The sequence below is a fragment of the Mobula birostris genome, chromosome 5 (genome assembly GCF_030028105.1).
Source record: "Mobula birostris isolate sMobBir1 chromosome 5, sMobBir1.hap1, whole genome shotgun sequence".
In the NCBI taxonomy this organism is placed as follows: domain Eukaryota; kingdom Metazoa; phylum Chordata; class Chondrichthyes; order Myliobatiformes; family Myliobatidae; genus Mobula; species Mobula birostris.
Genome location: NC_092374.1, coordinates 81,700,590 through 81,716,932, shown reverse-complemented (window position 1 = coordinate 81,716,932; position 16,343 = coordinate 81,700,590). Strand labels below are relative to the sequence as shown.

The following is a 16,343-nucleotide window of genomic DNA, read 5'->3' as shown; positions in this document are numbered from 1 at the left end:
GGATGATGATATGAATGATTGAGGATGTTAGCGGTGAGGAGGGAGGATGATATAAATGAGGAAGAAGGAGGGAAGATGTTACAGGTGAGGGAGGAGGAGTATGTGGATGAGGAAACTGGATGATGTTATAGGTTATGGAGAATATAAATAGATTAAGAGGGAGAATGTTAGAGATGAGGAATAAGGATAACAGATGTTACAGGTGAGGCAGATAAGGGAGAGGAAGATGACGATGGAGAATGTTTAGAGATGAGAAACGGAGATGATATAGATGAGGGAGAAGGGAAGATGGTACAGGTGAGGAAGGAGGAGGATGCGGATGAGGAAAGCGGAAGGTGAATATATCGATGATGATGGAGGAGGAGGATGTAAGAGATGAGGGAGAAGGCGGCTGGGGAGGGGGGGAACAAAGGCTTGTGTGGGCCTGCCGTGCGTCAGCTCTCCCGTCTCCCTCCGTCAATCCTCACGCATTGCGTCCGTGAGCAGGGGGAGGAGGAGGAGGAGGAGGAGGAGGGGGAACAGAGGCGGGAGACGCAAGTCAGGCGCCCAGTGTCAGGTGTAGAGGCCGGGCAGGGGAAGCAGCGCGCCGGGGGCGGGCGGCGGCGGCCTCTCCCTCTGCCCCCCCTCCCCGCCGGAGCAGGCCGCACGGCCTCCTCCCTCGCCCGACCGCCGCCCCCCTTTCTCTCTCACCCATCACCGTCGCCCGTTATAAAAATAAGGAGGATGGAAGAATAAAAGGCAGCGTGTTCACTTCCAGCTGCTTATCTCTCGCTCTCTGTGATTCACACTCACCACAGAAGGCAGGAAAGCGTCGATTCACCTCAGGACGCGGGCGGCCCAGGGCGGACGGGCCGAAGCGGCTCGACCCGGCCCGTGAGGAGGAATCTTCACCCCGGTCTCTGCGGATTCCTTCGACAAGAAATAAAAGCGAGCATCTCTGGAGGAAAAGCGGCTGAGAGAGGTGACAGGCAACAACAGCCGCTGCCGAAGAAATAAGATAAAGGAGGAGGGGAAAAGACTGATGGCAAAAAAAAACAATGTTCTGCCATTGAAACGACTGGAGATAACAGGAATGATCCATACCTCTTTTTGAGGTAAACCACCATCACCACCCCCATCCCCACCTTGGGGCAGAGAGGCGCCTGTTTAAATATTTTATTATTATAATTTGTTGAACAGAGGTGGTGGGTGGACGTGGAGGAGGCCTCTTTCCTCTGTGAAGATAAAGGATCTGCATCTTGGACAATAAGGAGTGGATGAATGGCCGAAGGTCAGTGAGATCCCCTGAGTGTGGCTTGAAAAGAAGGGTGTCCAGGAGGTAAGGAATTCCTATCTTCTCGAAAGGAATGGGATCAGGTGGAGGAGGGAGGTTGTCTTGCTTGTTTTGACTTGTAGACATTTGCTGCAGAATTTGTGACAGCTTATTCCTCTGGCTGGTTGGGATCTTGCTTTTGCCCCCTTCCCTCCCCACCTCTCCATCCCCTGTCTGGATGTCATGGGAAGGCTGATGTCTGTCTGCTGCTCAAGGTTGGGGGCCACTTTCCTTTCGGGTTCATACAGCCCCTTCGCCTCAACCAGTCCACACCACCAGAGCGAATCCCACTTACCTGTGTGTTTGGCCCACGTGTCTCCCGTCCATGAACCTGACGAAGTGTTTGAGGCAAGTACAATAGCAACCCTTAAAACACATGGGTAGATACATGTTTACTGAAGGTTTAGAAGAATGTGGGCCAAATGTCAGTGTTAGTTGGTCATCCAACACTGATATTAAGGACAGTATGGTAGCATAGTGTTAGCACAAATCTTTACAGTTTTGGTGACCTGGGTTCAATTCCCGCGGCTGCCTGTAAGGAGTTTGTACATTCTCCCCATGACTGCGTGGGTTTCCTCCGGGTGCTCTGGTTTCCTCCCACAGCCCACAGTTGTAAATTGTCCCATCATTAAGCTAGGTTAAAATCAGGGGTTGCTGGGCAGCTCAAAGGGCTGGAAGGGTCTCTTCCGTGCCATATCTCAATAAACAAATAAGTAACAAATCTTGGTCAGCCACTTCCTTGTTTCATATGCCAACCACTCTCTGTGAAGTTACCCCTCAGTTCCTTTTTTAGACTTCCCCCTCTTCTCACCTTAAACCTTTTGTCCTCTATTTTAAAGTCCCCTTCCTTGGGGAAAAGACTGCATTCACCATTTGGCCCTCCGGTGAGCAAATTTCCCCCTCCCCCTCCCCCTATCCCTTCCTCTACTCCCCAATCTGGCCTTTCACTTCTCACCTGCCCATTACTCCTCCTTCCATTTTTCCTGTGGTGCACTCTCCTGTCTTAACAGATTCTTTCTTCTCCATCCCTTTACCTTTCCTATCCACATGGCTTCAACTATCACTTTCCAGCTCACCTCTTTCTCCTTCCCCTCACCTCTTTATTCTGACTTCTCAGTCCTGAAGAAGGGTCTTGGCCCAAAATGTTGACTGTTTACTCTTTTCCCTAGATGCTGCTTGGCCTGCTGAGTTCCTCCAGCAGTTTGTGGGTAACCCTCTGTGTGAAGTTGCCCCTTAGGTCCCTTTTAAAACTTTCCCCCTCTTCTCACCTTAATCCTTTGCCCTAAAGTCCTCTTCCTTGAGGAAAAAACTTTTGGGGAAAATCAAGTCCCTCATGATTTTATACACCTTTAAGATCACTCAAACTGCAAGGAATAAAATCCTAGTCTGCACAACCTCTTTATAACTCAGGCCCTTGAATACTGGAGGCATTCTTGCAAGTCTTCTTGCATTCAGCTTCATGTCTTTACTGTTCGTTCATTATGTGCCATATCGTATGATGTGGGCAGTCATGGTCTTTTGATGATCATGATTTTCTTGACAACTTTTTCTACAGAAGTGGTTTGCCATTGCCTTTTGGGCAGTGTCTTTACAAGACAGGTGACCCCAGCCATTGTCAATACTCTTCAAAGATTGTCTGCCTGGTGTCAGTGGTCACAGAACCAGGACTTGTGATATGCACCAGCTGCTAATACGGGCATCCACCACCTGCTTCCCGTGACTCTCATTGGGGTGGGAGGGAGCTAAGCAGGTGCTACACCTTGTCCAAGGGTAACCTGCAGGCTAGCAAACAGAATGAGTGCCTTACACCTCCACCCCACCACCCAGTCTTTTCTATAGCGTTACTTTTTCTAGCAGCTCGTTACTTCTTCTGTGTTAAGTTGCCTCTCAAGTCCACTTTAAAATCTTTGACCGCTCACCTTCCACCCATGCCCTCTGCTTTCTCCCAGGCATTGCTTTGTCATTTTATGGGTTGCCATGGGTTGGGGTGGGTGGGGAGGTGGTCATTTTGGGAACAAAGTCCATGAGGAAGTACATAGTTAGGGGATAGCCTTTGTGCAGGCATGGGGAGGGCTTTGTGCAGGCAGGGTTAGACTTGGTGTTGACCCTAGCCAGGAGGTTTTATTAGCCCAGATACTTCCCCCTCCTCACGGCCTGCATCCCACAGCCTTGCAGTGCCTCCCTCCCTCCCTCCCTCCCTCCTACCTCAGGAGTCCACTAACTCACTTACCCATCCATCTACCCACTCTACAGAAACCCCTGGGTGACAGACTCCAATTTCCTGTCGTCTAAAATCTTGAACACTTTTAAGCTCTGAGCATTTTCCAGTTTTTAATTTATATTCATACAAGGGTTATGGACTTGCAGCTGAGCCGGTCCTTGACAAGGTGGTGTTGAGCTGCCTTCTTGAACTGCTACACTCCTTGAGGTGTGGGTTACACCCACAGTGCTGTCAGGGTGGGGGGGGGGAATTCCAGGGTTTTGACCATGCGTTGATGAAGGAAAGATGATGTGTGGCTTGGAGGGCAACTTCCAGATGTTGGTGCTTCCCATTGCCTTTGCTGCCCTTCTCATTCCACTTGTTAGAGATGGGTTTGGAAGGTGTTGTCTAGGGGGTCTTGGTGAGTTGCTGTGGTGCATTCTGTAGGTGGATCACACTACTGCTACTGTGTGCAGTGGTGGAGTGAGTGAATGGTTGTGGATGGGGTGCCTGTTGAGTAAGGTGCTCTGTCTTAGATGGTGTTAAGCTTCTTGTACGTTGTTGAAGTTAGTGATGGAGTAAGTGACCGTGGATGTGTTTGTCCATCAATCCATCCACATAGTATAGCAGTTTTGGGTGACACTATTACAGCTCTGGGTGTTCCATAGTTCAAAGTTCAATTATACTGTTTATACAGTCATAAAGTCATAGAAAGGTACAGCACAGAAACAGGCTGTTCTGCCTGTCTAGTCAGAGCCGAACCATTTCCACTGCCTAGTTCCATCGACCTGCACCGGCACCATAGCCCTCCATACCCATGTACCTACCCAGACTGCTCTTAAACATTGAAATCGAGCTCACATGCACCACTTGCACTGGCAGCTCACTCCACACTCTCACCACCCTCTGAGAGAAGTTTCCCCTCATGTTCCCCTTAAATATTTCACCTTTCACCCTTAACCCATGACCTCTGTAGCGCCACCCAACCTTCGTGGAAAAAGTCTGCTTGGATTTATCCTTATAATTCACTTTTATCAAATCTCCCCTCAATCTTCAACCATTAAAGTCCTAACCGATTCATTCTTTACTTATAATTCAGGTTCTCCAGTCCCAGCAACATTTCCTGTCAATTTTCTCTGTACTCTTTCAAACTTATTTACATCTCTCCTGTAGGTAGGTGACCAAAATTGCACACGATACCCCAAATTAGGCCTCACCAGCATCGTATATAACTTCAACGTAACACCCCATCTCCCTTACTCAATACTTGGATTTATGATGGCCAGTGTGCCCAAAACTTTCCTTATGACCCTATCTACCTGTGCTGCCACTTTCAATGAATTATGGATCTGTATTCCCAGTTCCTTTTGTCCTACGCACTCCTCACTGCCCTACCGACCCTGGTTGATCTACTGAATTACAAGACCTTGCACTTGTCTGCATTATATTCCATCTGCCATTTTCCAGGCTGGTCCAGATACTGCTGCAAACTCTGGTAGTCTTTCTCGCTGTCCGCTGCGCCCTCAATCTTGGTGTCATCTGCAACGACGTGTCATCTGCAATGTCGCTGATCCACGTTCTCCTCTATATCTATTGATATGGATGACAAACAGCAGCGGACCCAGCACCCATCCCTGAGGCACTTCACTAGTCACAGGCCTCCAGTCAGAGAGGCAACTATCTACCATCACTCTCTGGTTTCCCCCACAAAGCCAATGTCTAATCCAATTTAGTACCTCATCTTGAATGCCAAGTGGCTGAACCTTCTTGACCAACCTCCCATGTGGGACCTTGTCAAATGCCTTGCTAAAGTCCATGTAAACAACATCCACTGCCTTGTCCTCATCAACTTTCCTGCTAACTTTCCCTAAAAACTCTATAAGATTGGTTAGACATGAGCTACCATTGCTGACTACCCCTAATCGATCCCTGTCTATTCAAATACTCATTTATCCAGTCCCTTAGAATACCTTCCAGTAGCTTTCCCACTACTGGTGTCAGGGTCACCAGCCTATAATTTCCTGGTTTATTTTTAGAGCCTTTCTTAAACGGCGGAATAACATTAGCTATTCTGCAATCCTGTAGTACCTCACCTGTCACTAAGGATTTAAATATCTCAGCTAGGGCCCCAGAAATTTTTGCGTTTGCCTTCCGCGGGTCCAAGGAAACACCTTGTCAGGCCCTAGGGATTTATCTACCCTAATTTGTCTCAAGACAGTAAACACCTCCTCTGTAATCTGTTTAGGGTTCATGACCCCACTGCTGCTTTGCCTCACTTCTGTGTCTGTCTTCCGAGTAAATGCAGATGCAAAAAATCCATGTAAGGTCTTCCACCATCTCTTTTAGCTCCATGCATACATGACCATACTGATCTTCCAGGGGACCAAATTCCTCCCTTACAATCTTTTTGCTGTTAAGATATCTTTAGAATCCCTTAAGATTCTCCTTCACTTTGTCTGCTAGGGCAACTTTATGCCTTCATTTAGCCCTCCTGAATTCTTTCTTAAATGTTCTCTCATGTATTTCTTATACTCCACAAGTACCTCATTTGTTCCTACCTGCCTATACCTGCTGTGCGCCTCCTTTTTTTTTTCTTAACCAGGGCCTCAATATCTCTTGAAAGCTAAGATTCCCTGCACCTATATTCTTTACCTTTTTATTCTGACAGGCATAGACAAATTCTGTACTCTCAAAATGTAATTTTTAAAGGCCTCTCACTTACCAAGTACATCTTTGCCAGAAAACAGCTTGTCCCAATCCACATTTGCCAGATCCTTTCTGATACCATCAAAAATTGGCCTTTCTCAAATTTAGAATCTCAACCCAAGAACCAGACCTATCTTTTTCCATAATTACCTTGAAACTAATGGCATTATGATCACTAGATGTAAAGTGTTTCTCTACCCAAACTTCTGTCTCCTTCCCGAATAGGAGATCAAGTATTGCACACTCTTCCAAGTTGGGACTTCTATGTATTGAGTAAGGATACTTTCCTCAACACATTTGACAAGCTCAGTCCCATCAAATCCTTTTACAGTAAGAGGGTTTCAGTCAATATGTGGAAAGTTAAAATCACCTACTGTAATGACCACACAAAATGCTGGTGGAACACAGCAGGCCAGGCAGCATTTATAGGAAGAAGTACAGCTGACGTTTCGGGCTGAGACCCTTTGTCAGGACTGGTCTTGGCCCGAAACGTCGGCTGTACTTCTTCCTATAAGTGCTGCCTGGCCTGTTATGTTCCACCAGCATTTTGTGTGTGTCGCTTGAATTTCCAGCATCTGCAGATTTCCTCGTGTTTACTATAATTTCCGCCTGTTTCTTGCAACAGTTTGCGATCTCTACAAATTTGTTCCTCTAAGTCCCACAGAGTGTTGGGTAGTCTATAATATAGCCCCATTAACATGGTCATACATTTCTTATTTCTCAGTTACACCCATAAAGCCTCACTAGGTGAGTTCTGCAGGCTATCCTGATTGAGCACTCCTGTGACATTCTGTAAGAAGTCTCTGTATGTCTTCCCCATGGAATGTGTGATTTTTCTCTGGGTGTTCCGGTTCCCTCCCACAGTCCAAAGACGAACTGGGTAGGATAATTGGTTGTTATAAATTGTCCAGTGATTAGCTAGAATGAATTGGGGTAATGGGCTGCTGGTGCGGTGCAACTCGAAGAGCCAGAAAGACCTACTGCAGGCTGTATTGCTAAACAAATAAAACCAGGTTGCTGTGTTCTGGATGCCGACGAGTTTATTTGGTATTGTTGAAGCTACACTCACCCAGGTGAATGGAGAGTGTTCCATCACACTGCTGACAAGCCTTGTAGATGGTGGACAGGCCTCGGCAAATTGGGGGCTAAACGTTTTGCTCTCTCCAACCTGCTGCTGAAACCTCATTGACACTCCAGTTCAGTTGCTACCCAGCGGTAAGCCCCAGCAGCAGGCCTAGGTAGAAAGCCCCTCTCCAACCAAGGACCCACCACAGGGGATGGCAGCAGCAAAGCCATTGTGCTTGGTCCTCTCATTTACTCATCCCAATTCATCACCCCGTCTGCCTTTTTGTGTTATTTTGTTATGTTTCTGCAGGCATCATTTTCTTAAGCCCATCACCCCTCCTGGGACATAGACCACCAACAGCAGCTTAGAGTCCTCTATCTTGCGGCAGTCTTTCAATTTTTCTCGGGTGGAGCCCATCTTCTTAGTGTATCCTTTCCTCTATATTCTTGATGAGGTCTGTTGCCATTTCTGTAGCTCTGGGTTTTTATAGGATGCATTGCTAGCCCTATGCCCAACCCTCCTCCTTTGGCAGACAGGCTTGGGACTGTCCATAGTGGAGTTACAGGGGCCATGGTCATAGTCTAACACTGTGGCAGTAGGCCCTTCAGCCCATCTCTCAACCAAGATCTTTATCTAAGTTTGTCCCCTTTGCCTGCATTTGACCCATATCCCCCTAAAGCAGGGGCTCCCAACCTGAGGTCCACGCATGGAAGGAGTCCATGGCATAAGAGGTTGGGAAACCCTGCTCTAAACGTTTCCTCTTATTGTACATCTTGTGGCAGCTTGATGTATATAAAAGTTCAAAGTAAATTTTATTATCAAAGTACATATATGTCACCATTTACAACCCTGAGATTCATTTTCTTGTGGGCATACTCCGCAAATCTATGAAATAGTAAACTATAACAGAATCAATGAAAGACTGCACAACTAGGGTATTCAACCAGAGTGCAGAAGACATCAAACTATGCAAAGGCAAAAAAAAGAATAAACAAAGATATAAATAAATAAGCAATAAATATCGAGAACATTAGGTGAAGAGTCCTTGAAGGTGAGTCCATAGGTTGTGAGAACAGTTCAGTAATGGGGCAAGTGAAGTTGCCCCTTCTGGTTCAAGAGTCTGATGTTTGAGGGGTAATAACTGTTTCTGAACCTGGTGATGTGAGTTCTGAGGCTCCTGTACCACCTTCCTGATGGCAACAGTAGGAAGAGAGCATGCCCTGGGTGGTGGGGGTCCCTGATGATGGATGCTGCTTTCCTGCAACAATGCTTCGTGTAGATGTGCTTAATGGTGGGGAGGGTTTTACTCATGATGGACTGGGTCATATCTGCTACTTTTCACCGTTCATAGGCATTGGTGTTTCTAGCCGCTACTCTCCACTACACATCTATAGGAGGGTGTCAAAGTTTTGGATACCACGCCAAATCACCACAAGCTCCTAAGGAAATAGAGGTGCTGCTGTGCTGTCATAATCGCACGAGTGCTGGGCCCAGGACAAGTCCTCTGATCACTCTCTGTGCAAAGAAGTTGCCCCTCGGGTTCCTTTCAAATCTCCCCCCTCAACTTAAATCTGTGCCCTCGAGTTCTTGATTCCTGTACCCTGGGGAAAAGACTGTTCATTGTTTGTGTGCCATCCAGACAATTCGTTCCATACAGAAGTCCAATGAGATAGTAAAAAGGAAAACAGGATGCAGAATAGAGTGTGCATTGCAGACAGGCAAATAGAGTGCAGCGGCCACAATGAGTTAGGTTGGGAGATTAGGAGTCCATCCTTAGACATACCTTTCACCAGAATCTGATAACAGTGGCAAAGATACCTGGTGCTATGTGCCCACAAGCTCCTGTCTCTTGTGTCTGATGGAAGAGGGATGAAGAGAGCCTGACTGATGTGGGAGGGGTCCTTGATTATGTCAAGTTCAGAGGAAATTTATTATCAAAGTACAGATGTGTCACCATATACAATCCTGAGATTCATTTTCCTGTGGGCATACTCAGTAAATCTATGGAATAGTAACTGTAACAGAATCAATGAAAGATCAACCAGAGTGCAGAAGACAACAAACTGTGTAAATGCAAAATAAATAAATAACGAGAACATGAGATAACAAGATAAGAGTTCCAAAAGTGATTTCATTAGTTGTAGAAACGTCTCGTTGGATGGGCAAGTGAGTGTAGTTATCCCCCTTTTTGTTCAAAAGTCTGATGGTTGACGGGTAGTAACTGTTGTTGAACCTGGTGGTGCAAGTCTACAGGCTCTTGTACCTGCTACTTGATGGCAGCAGCGAGAAGAAAGCATGGCCTGCGTGGTGGGGATCCCCTGATGATGGATGATGTCAGCTGCTTTCCCGTCGCAGAGAGACGTGTAGACGGAGCCAGTGGAAGGGGAGCTGATGTCCATGATAGATTGGGCTGTCTCCCCAAATCTCTGCTCTCTGTAATCATGAGCTAAGTAGTTGCTGTACCAATCCATGATTTATCTAGCTAGAATGTTGTCTATGATGCATCTGTTAAACAAAATGGTGAGGGTTATTAGATCCTTGCCAATTTTCCTTAGCCTTCTGAGCAAGTAGTCATTGCAGTACTTGGTCATTTCATCATCATGGGTACTTATTTACAGCCTGTTACACTGCTACTATTCGGGCAACAATGAAGGTCCTCCGTCTTTGGTGGTGGTCAGGGCTCTCTTCATCATGTCAGTAGATTTTTCGCAGTTTTAACTACTGTCAGTCTTGCAAGATTCAAGAATACCATCGCACTCAGATGTAGAAGGATTCTTCATTGCTGTTTCTGTAGAATTTTGTTTTACCAGTCAGGGTTGTTAACCGTGAGCTGAACCCCCGAACCTGGAGGACCAGTGGACTTGGCTTGGCTTTGCCCTTTAACCTGTTTGTCATGGGTGACCCTACGAAGAGCCAAAACATAAAGCCCTTACTCAAGCCAACATAGCTCTCTGGGTCATTGAGACACACAAGGCTCCAAACCACAACAAGGTTGTAGTCCTCTTGAAGGATACCCAAGGCTAGACCAGGACAAATTGTTGTAGAGATTTATAACCAGGACGTGTGGGACTGGTGAAGTTTGGCTCTCCCTTCTTGATACCAACAGTGCCCAGAAACTGCCCACCTAACCCACAGGTGACACAAGTTATTTTTGTTGTATGTTGATGCCCAAGTAATGTGGGCATTGATGGAATACAGGAGGGTAGAAGACCCACACCACCAAGTTCAGGAACCGTTATTACCCTCAACCATCAGGGTCTTGAACCAGAATCAGAGTCGGGTTTAATATGTGTAACCCGGATACAAACCTGGCTCATTAGTTAACTCTAACAGCCATGTGACTCAGCGGTAAGAAGGGCTTTCTTTCATAAGCAGTATACGTCAAAGGTCAGCATGATTTGGGGTTCAACTGAACAGGAAAGTTGGGATGTTCCAATTAAGAAACATTGATTGTAGTGAATGCTGCGTAAATACTGCTCCATGCAAAGTTACCTTTCACCAGGAAATTAACAGATCATACACCAGCATAAAATTACAAAGCAAATACATTTACCAAATTTTCAACTTAAACAGTAACAGAAATAGAAAAGTAAAAGGACCCATTAGAGTTAAACCAATGTGCGCAGAAACGTTGGAGCTCATTTCTGGAGTAGTCGGGTATATCGCATTATTCGCGCACTGAACCCACATTCTGCATGAAGGACAGCAGTCACAGTTGGAACCTCCCTCAAAAACCATCTCAAACAAACTGGCTCTCTCAGGAGTATTGCCCGTCCTCCTTGGAGCCATTCATCTGCACAAAGCACTTCTTACAATGAGGCCTCTTCTTCAAATGGCATTCTGTGGCATCTTCCCTGTGCCCCGCTGAGCAGCTTCTGCTGAAAGACCCCAAATCAGACCAATGTCCTTCAGAAATCTGATCCTGCCCAGCTCTCCTGAACCTTCCACTACGCAGAAAGTTACAATTGGCTGACACGACATTCCTAAGTTGGACATCATGGCTCCTTATCTTTAGCCAAAGCCAAAATATTATTGCTAACAGGACACACTGCTTTTGCAGAAACTGCTAAAAATAAAAATACCTTACAGCATAGCAGTATAAATCTTAAACAGGGCATCACATATATGCAAGAAAAAGTTTGTAAACCCATTGCAATTACCTGGTTTTCTGCATTAATTACTCATAAAATGTGGTCTGATCTTTATTGAAGTCATAATAATAATAGACAAACATCAGATGCCTAAACTAATAACACAAACAATTATACTTTTTATGTCTTAATTGAACACATTTAATCATTCACAGTACATGCTGGAAAAAGTATGTGACCCTCTAGTTCAGGGGTCCCCAACCTTTTGCACCGTGAACTGGTTTGATATTGACAATATTCTTGCGGACTGGCGGACGGGGTGGGTGGGTGGACAGTGTTCAAGTTCAACAGTGCGTGACAGGGAATGAGGAAAGGTGCAGCTGACTCATATCGTTTCATATCGCCAATCATATTGTTTCCTCGCGGCCCGGTAGCACATGCTTTGCGGCCCAGTACCAGTCCGCAGCCTGGTGGTTGGGGACCACTATTCTAGTTAATAACTTGTAGAATCTTCTTTAGCAGCAGTACCTCCACCAAATGTTTTTTTGTAACTGCTGATCAGATTTGTACAACGGTGAGGAAGAATTTTAGACCATTTCTCCATACAAAACGTTCAGTTCATCACTTTTTCTGGGATGTCTTGCATGAGCAGTCCTCTTCAGGTTATGCTGCAGCATCTCAATTGGGTTAAGGTCTGGACTCGGACTTGGCCATTCCAAAACATGAATATTCTTTTTTTTAAACCATTCTGTTATTAACTTACTCTTGTGTTTCGGAGCATTGTTGCATCATCCAACTTCTTTTGAACTTTAGGTGATGGACTGCTACCCTGACATTCTCCTGCGAAATGTCTTTATACAATTTTGAATTAATTGTTCCCTCAGTGATTGCAAGCTGTCTAGGCCCTGAGGCAGCAAAGCAGCCCCAAACCGTGATGCTCCTTCCACCATGCTTCACAGTTGGGATGAGGTTTTGATGTTGGTGTGCAATGCCCTTTTTCCACCAAACATAGCTGTGTGCATTACTGCCAAAAGTTCAACTTTTGTCTCATCACAGAACATTGTCCCAGAAGCTTAGTGGATCATCCAGGTGATCTTTTGCAAACTTGAGACATGCAGCAATGATTTTTATTTGGAGAGCAGTGGTTTCCTCTGTGGTATCCTTCCATGAACACCATTCTTGTTCCGTGTTTTCTTATAGTAGACATGTGAACAAGGACTTCAGCAAGTTCTAGAAGTTCTGCAGGTCTTTTGCTGTTACCCTTAGGTTCCTTTTCACCTCTTTCAACATTGTATGTTGAGCTTGGTGTGATCTTTGCAGGACGCCCAATCCTAGGGAGAGTAGCAACAGTACTGAATTTCCTCCATTTGCAGACAATTTTTTTTACTGTGGACTGATGAACACGGATCTTTGCCTTTTCCAGCTTCATGCGTCTCTACAATTCTTCTAAGGTCTTCTGAAAATTGTTTTGATCGAGGCATGGTGCACATAAAGCGATGTTTCTTGAGAAGGTCAGACTCTTGTCAGTAACCTGACTTTGTATGTCTTTTTTAAAGGGCAGGGCACCTCTACAACCCACACCTCTAATCTCATCTCATTGTTTGGAAAACCTGACTCAATAGCTTTTGTATCCCAGAGGTTTACATACTTTTTGAACCTAGACTGTGATTGTTTAAATGGTGTACCCAGAATTGAAGAGGAGAAGTATAACTGTTTGTGTGTTATTAGTTTAGGCAGATTGTGTTTGTCTATTATTATGACAGATGAAGATCAGCCCCATTTTATGAGTAATCAATGCAGAAAACCAGGTAATTGCAAAGGATTCTCAAACTTTTTCTTGCAACTGTATAAATTAAATAAGTAGTGTAAAAATTAAAAAATAGTGAGGCAGTGTTGACGGGTTCATTGTCCATTTAGAAATCTGATAGTGAAGGGGAAAGACTGTGAATCCTTCAGGCTTCTGTACCTCCTTCCTGGTGGTAGGAATGAGAAGAGGGCATGTCCCGGGTGATGGAGTTCCCTAATGATGGATGCCACCTTTGAGGCTTTGCTCCTTGAAGGTGTCCTGGATGCTGGGGAGGCTAGTGCCCACGATGGAGCTGACTGAGTTTATCCAGAGCAGATAACCTTACTCACCCCAACATAGAACTGTCCCTGCATCCTATTGACTCACTTTCAATGCTCTTCATCTCATGTTCTTGATATTTATTGCTTATTTATTATTGATATTTTGTTTTTTGTTTCTTTATGTATTTGCACAGTTTGTTGTCTTTTGCACATTGGTTGTTTGTCCAGCTTCCTGTGTGCAGTTTTTCATTGATTCTATGGTGTTTCAAAAATCCAAGGTGCAGAAGGACTTGGGAGTCCTTGTATAGGAATTCCTAAAGGTTAACTTGCAAGTTGAGGAAGGCAAATGTAATGCTAGCTTTCATTTCGAGAGAACTGGAATATAAAAGCAAGGATGTAATGCTGAGGCTTTATAACACACTGGTGAGGCCTCATTGGGAGTATCATGATCCCTTATCTAAGAAGGATGTTCTGACATTGGAGGGGGGGGCGTCAGAGGAGGTTCACGAGAATAATTCTGGGAATGAAAGCAGCAGTTGAAGGCTCGGAATTGTAATCACTGGAATTTCGAAGAGTGACAAGTGGATGTGAAGAGGATGTTTCCTATAGTGGTGAGTCTAGGATCAGAGGACACAACCTCAAAATAGAGGGATGTCTATTTAGAACAGTGAGAAATTTCCTTAGCCAGAGAGTGGTGAATCTATGGAATTCATTACCACAGGCGGCTGAGGAAGCCAATTCATTGGGTATATTTAAGGCAGGGGTTGATATATTCTTGATTAGTCACAGCATGAAGGGATACGGGGAGAAGACAGGAGATTGGAGCTGAGAGGAAAATGGATCAGCCATGATGAAATGGTGGAGCAGACTCAATGGGTCAAATGGCCTAATTCTGCTCCTATGTCTTGTGGGCCTATGCTTATTTGTATTTACTGTTAATGTCTGCAAGAAAATGAATCTCAGGGTTGTATATAGTGACATATATGTACTTTGAAATGGTGGAGCAAGTTTGATGGGCTGAATGGCCTAATTCTGCTCCATTGGTCTTATGACAACATCTATGGTTGACTCTGATCGATGGAGACCTCAGAAAGGGTAGACAGTCAGTCTTTTTTTTCCTTGGGGTAGAAATGTCAAATACAAGAGAGAATAGAGGCAACACACATCAAAGTTGCTGGTGAACGCAGCAACTTTGATGTGTGTTGCTTGAATTTCCAGCATCTGCAGAATTCCTGTTGTTAGAGAATAGAGGGATGTCCCTTTAGAACAGTGACGAGGAGGAATTTCTTTAGCCAGAGTGGTGAATCTCTGGAATTCATTACACCGGCGGCTGTGGAAGCTGTCATTGGGTATATTTTAAGGCAGAAGTTGATAGGTTCTTGATTAATTAGGGTATGAAGAGATATGAGAAGAAGGCAGGAGATCGGGGCTGAGAGATTAGCAGAGTAGACTCAATGGGCCAAATGGCCTAATTCTAATCTTTATTTTATGGACTTAGTGGAAATGCCTAACAAATTACTGAATGGGGCTATACTGGGTAAATTGGAGAACCAAAAAAGGGATGCTGTATTATGCCGAATGCACTACAGATGTCCAGACTAACATAGGAAGAGGGATGGGGAAAGTTGTGACAAGGTTGTGAGAACAAGGTCAAGAATATAAGGGAATTCCCTAAATTATAACTGGGAGACAATGTGGATAGTATGGAAAGTTTCTTTCAAGAGAATTAATCAATGCGTGGCAAGGGTAATAGGTTGGAACGGGGTAGAAGGGATAGAAAAGCATTCTGGATTTATGATTGAGCAGCATGTTAGATCAGCGTGTGGCACCCTTGCCCACAGCTCCAGAAACACAATGTTGGATCCCTTCCTCTGGCGCTGTCTGTGTCTGTATCTGAGCCTGTGTCTGTGCGTGTGCATGCACGCATGTATCTGTGCATGTGTAGCATGTACATTTTCCCTGTAATGGCGTGGTTTTCCTCTCACGTTCCAGTGGTGTCTGGGTTCAGTGGGTTAATTGTATACTGTAAATCAGACCCCCTGTCTGCAGTTGTGAGTGAAGGGAAGAATCTGGGGGGAGTTGAGAATGTGGAGAGATTGAGTTATAGGGATACAAGTGAGGCTGAGATTGATGGCTGGTTGATTCTTCGCTTACACTTCTAAGAGGAAATATAGACTCGATAGGCCGAATGTTATGAGACACTGTGGGGAGGGTTTCCGAAACACAATAGGATGTAAGAGACAGAAACCTTCCCCGTTTTTTAAAAAGTCTTGGAAGCATTTGTTCAGTGCTGGAATGAGTTTGGATGGATGTTTTGGACTGATACAGACACAATGGGCCAAATGACCTCTTGGAGCATAAACTATGTTTATAAGAGGAGCTGACATTACTTATCCGGGGGGTGTCTGACAAGGCAGTGTGAGGAGATCTTTACTTTGTGTCCAACCTGTGTAATCCCTGCCCTGGGAATGTGTGTGCTGGGATGGTGTGAAGGAGCTCCACTTTATCTGCCCTTATCCCAGGAAAGTATGATGGGACAGTGTAGAGGGAGCTTCACTCTGTGCCTGACCCCGAGAGTGATGGGTCAGGGTAGAAAGAGCTTCATATTGTGTCAATCCCAGCACTGAGTGTGACGTGTTCTCTGCCCACAGGAGGGGCTGGCGCCCGCAGTTTTGCCCCCACCACCTGGCCCCTGGAAAATGTCCAGTGGCCTCCAGGATGCAGCCATCAGCAGTTTTCTGCAGTTCATCGAGGAGAAGGGTCTGAAGGCTTACAACTCACTAACAAGCCTCAGCTGCAGTTCTGACAGCGCTGGCCGCTCCCTCTGCCACGAGATGAACCTGCTGTACCGTAAAACCAAGGTGGATTGGAAGCACAGGGAGGAAGAACCGAAGAAAAGGT

At 45.4% G+C, this 16,343-nt stretch overlaps 1 protein-coding gene across 1 annotated transcript in view; it reads left to right on the top strand.

Moving 5' to 3' along the window:
* Positions 1-512: 512 nt before the first annotated feature.
* The window catches only part of LOC140197805 (neuronal tyrosine-phosphorylated phosphoinositide-3-kinase adapter 1-like), a 48,363-nt gene continuing 32,532 nt past the window's right edge, over positions 513-16,343 (top strand). The window contains exons 1-2 of the mRNA XM_072258267.1: positions 513-1,318; positions 16,094-16,341. Coding sequence (XP_072114368.1) covers positions 16,142-16,341 — 200 coding nt within the window. The 5' untranslated portion in view covers positions 513-1,318; positions 16,094-16,141. The remainder of the gene's footprint in view (positions 1,319-16,093; positions 16,342-16,343) is intronic.